General features: G+C 37.6%; 1 protein-coding gene across 1 annotated transcript in view; it reads right to left on the bottom strand.

The window, feature by feature from the left end:
• Positions 1–225: 225 nt before the first annotated feature.
• Positions 226–2,612, bottom strand: part of LOC108572352 (YTH domain-containing family protein 1-like) — a 3,754-nt gene continuing 1,367 nt past the window's right edge. Inside the window, exons 3-4 of the mRNA XM_017934573.1 lie at positions 814–2,471; positions 226–725 (exon numbers count right to left, since the gene is read on the bottom strand). Coding sequence (XP_017790062.1) covers positions 678–725; positions 814–2,471 — 1,706 coding nt within the window. The 3' untranslated portion in view covers positions 226–677. The remainder of the gene's footprint in view (positions 726–813; positions 2,472–2,612) is intronic.

The following is a 2,612-nucleotide window of genomic DNA, read 5'->3' as shown; positions in this document are numbered from 1 at the left end:
TAGATATAGAATATGCATAAAATAATCAGTTGACAATAATTTCTATTATTATCCAATGATCAAGCATAATTATTACAAATAAACTTAAAATGTTGTAATAAGCCCTTGCACCTTTATAACAAAGAAAGGTGAGTCCTTTCAGCCACAGGCACCAGGTTATATGTCCATCAAAGTTTAAAATGGTAATTGATTTAAATGACACTTGCTTACAATATTGTTCTCGCATAGATTTTTTCATTATCAACAAAAGTTTAAGCATTTTACAAGGGTTAGTCCACATATTACAGTTTTTTCTTCTGTTCCATATCTCTTTTTTCTTTCATTTTTAATTTGTACGTTTAAGAAACACCTTTCGATGAGTAGCACGCAACACCACACTATATGCTTAAAACTGTCAGCAAGGTTACCCAATATCCCTTCAAATTGAATTATGTTCCTCTTCATAGTAGTTACGATTAGATAATATTTATGATGCCGACGCGACGCTAATTATCATACAAGTTGATTATTTAACAGAAGGAAATAGTCTCAATGATGAGAGTTTTGTCACAGGAATTAGAAGCCCTTTGTGTATCCAAGAAAGCAAAGGTAAGTAGTAAGACGATAATTAGTCGTAGCGTGCTTCCTTTACGATGATTACTATTATGAATAGTATTATATTCTTGTTGTATCCACCGCTACTGGCGTGAACCTCCTCTGCCTCTGCCTCGAGCACCATCCCGATCCTATAATAATAAACATATTATTTATCGAAATAAATTTTATCTTATAATTAATTTCAAATTTAGTTTTATTTATAATGTTATTAGTTACTTTGCGCTGATGATGTAAATGCGGATGATGGTCCCTTGACACATCTGAATGTCCTCTATTTCTGTGATTGGAAGGATGATGATGCTGTATAGCATTTGGTGGAGCTTTGCGTTGATCTTCCTCTGCTTGCTTACGTTCATAATGTCCAAAGTCATCAAAGATACTGGTTGAATGCCGATAAGTATGTAATATACGCAACACTGTAACGCCTTTTGCATGAGGGACTTCCTGTGCATCCCTTGAATTAGTCACTGGTTTATTCTCATTGTTTTCTAATTTAATGTGACGAAGTTGCACATTAGGAACATCCTTGACATAAATCCAACGTACACGAAATTGGCCTTTCCACTTATCTTGAGACCATACAGAGCTATTGCTTTTATAATCAACAGGAGATACCATTTGTGCCATACCACAAAAATGGCCAGAACCATTCACAGAAAAGAACAAGTATAAAGGTGCACCTTCACGACTGGCTTCTCTATATGCTTGATCTAATCTTTTATTACCATGTTCAGTACTGCACCAAATCTCATATTTAATGGATCTATGAATATCATCTTCAGAATAGGATTTGATTACAAAAAACCTAGCTCCAGGAGCAGTTTGATCAAATTCTACAGGATTATAATCATTTTTCACTTTCAACTCATCTAAAACTGGATGTGATTGTGATTGCGTTATTTGCTGTTGCTGTGGTTGTAGTTGCTGCTGCTGCTGTGGCTGTTGTTGCTGCTGCTGTTGTTGTTGTTGATGTTGATGTTGTTGTGGGGGCATGTGAATCTGTAACTGTGGAGGTGATGGAGGTGTTGTAGGCTGTCTATTCCAACATGGTGGAGGAGGAGGAGGTCTCTGTCTCTGAGACAATGGTGGAGGTGGTGGAACAGGAGGTTGTACCTGCGGCGGTGGTGGTGCTGTTGGAGGAGGTGCAGAAGATTTACCTTCACCCCATGTTCCAATGTCCATATTATGCTTTCCTGGCACAATAGGTGGTGGTGGCATTCCAGCCTTCTTTTTCATTCCTTGAGAAGATGAAAGCGGAGGAACAGGCTTTGCAGGTTGGCTTGCAACACTGGCCCATGTTATCTTTCTAGGTTCTTTTGCCTCTGGCTTTACTGGTTGATTAGATGAAGTTTGTTGATCCTGACGTGGACCTTCTCCACTTCCTAGTGACAAGCCTTGTACACTCTGTTCAATAGTCTTAATTTCCGTGTTACTAGGTGTTGGATAATTTTCATTTCCACGTGGAGCCTGATAATAATCTTCATAGCGTGTTTTTCTTGGTGTACCCCAAGCACTAAAATCACCATTTCCATGAAAATAATTGAAAGCAGGCTGACCAAATGTACTGAAACCACCTCCTGCACTAGCAGAAAACATTCCATCCATGCCATATGCATCATGACCTATTTGACCTCCATAGCCAGAAAGAAATGCAACGGGATCTGTTCCATTTGACCAAGTACCATCCCCAGCACCAAATGTTTGATAAGGGAATGAAGTACCTGCATAGTAAGGACTATATGGGTCACCAGTTCCAATTGGATAACTTGAATGATGTGTACTGTTGCCTCCTCTCCATGAATCAAATCCAGTATCTTCTCCACCAGCATGTTCTGTCTGTGGCTGCTGCTGGTGTTCTTTAGGACCATTGCTCACTATAAGGATGGAATTTTATTTTATTAATGTACTAAATGTACTTTTCTTTATGAAATACTTGAAAATTAATCTTTCAAAACTTGCATTCATATAATATTTAATCAGAATAGAATATTATAATATATATTTAATAAAAATAT

This window comes from Habropoda laboriosa, unplaced genomic scaffold, assembly GCF_001263275.1.
Source record: "Habropoda laboriosa isolate 0110345459 unplaced genomic scaffold, ASM126327v1 scaffold65, whole genome shotgun sequence".
In the NCBI taxonomy this organism is placed as follows: Eukaryota; Metazoa; Arthropoda; class Insecta; order Hymenoptera; family Apidae; genus Habropoda; species Habropoda laboriosa.
This window is presented reverse-complemented; position numbering and strand designations above follow the sequence as displayed.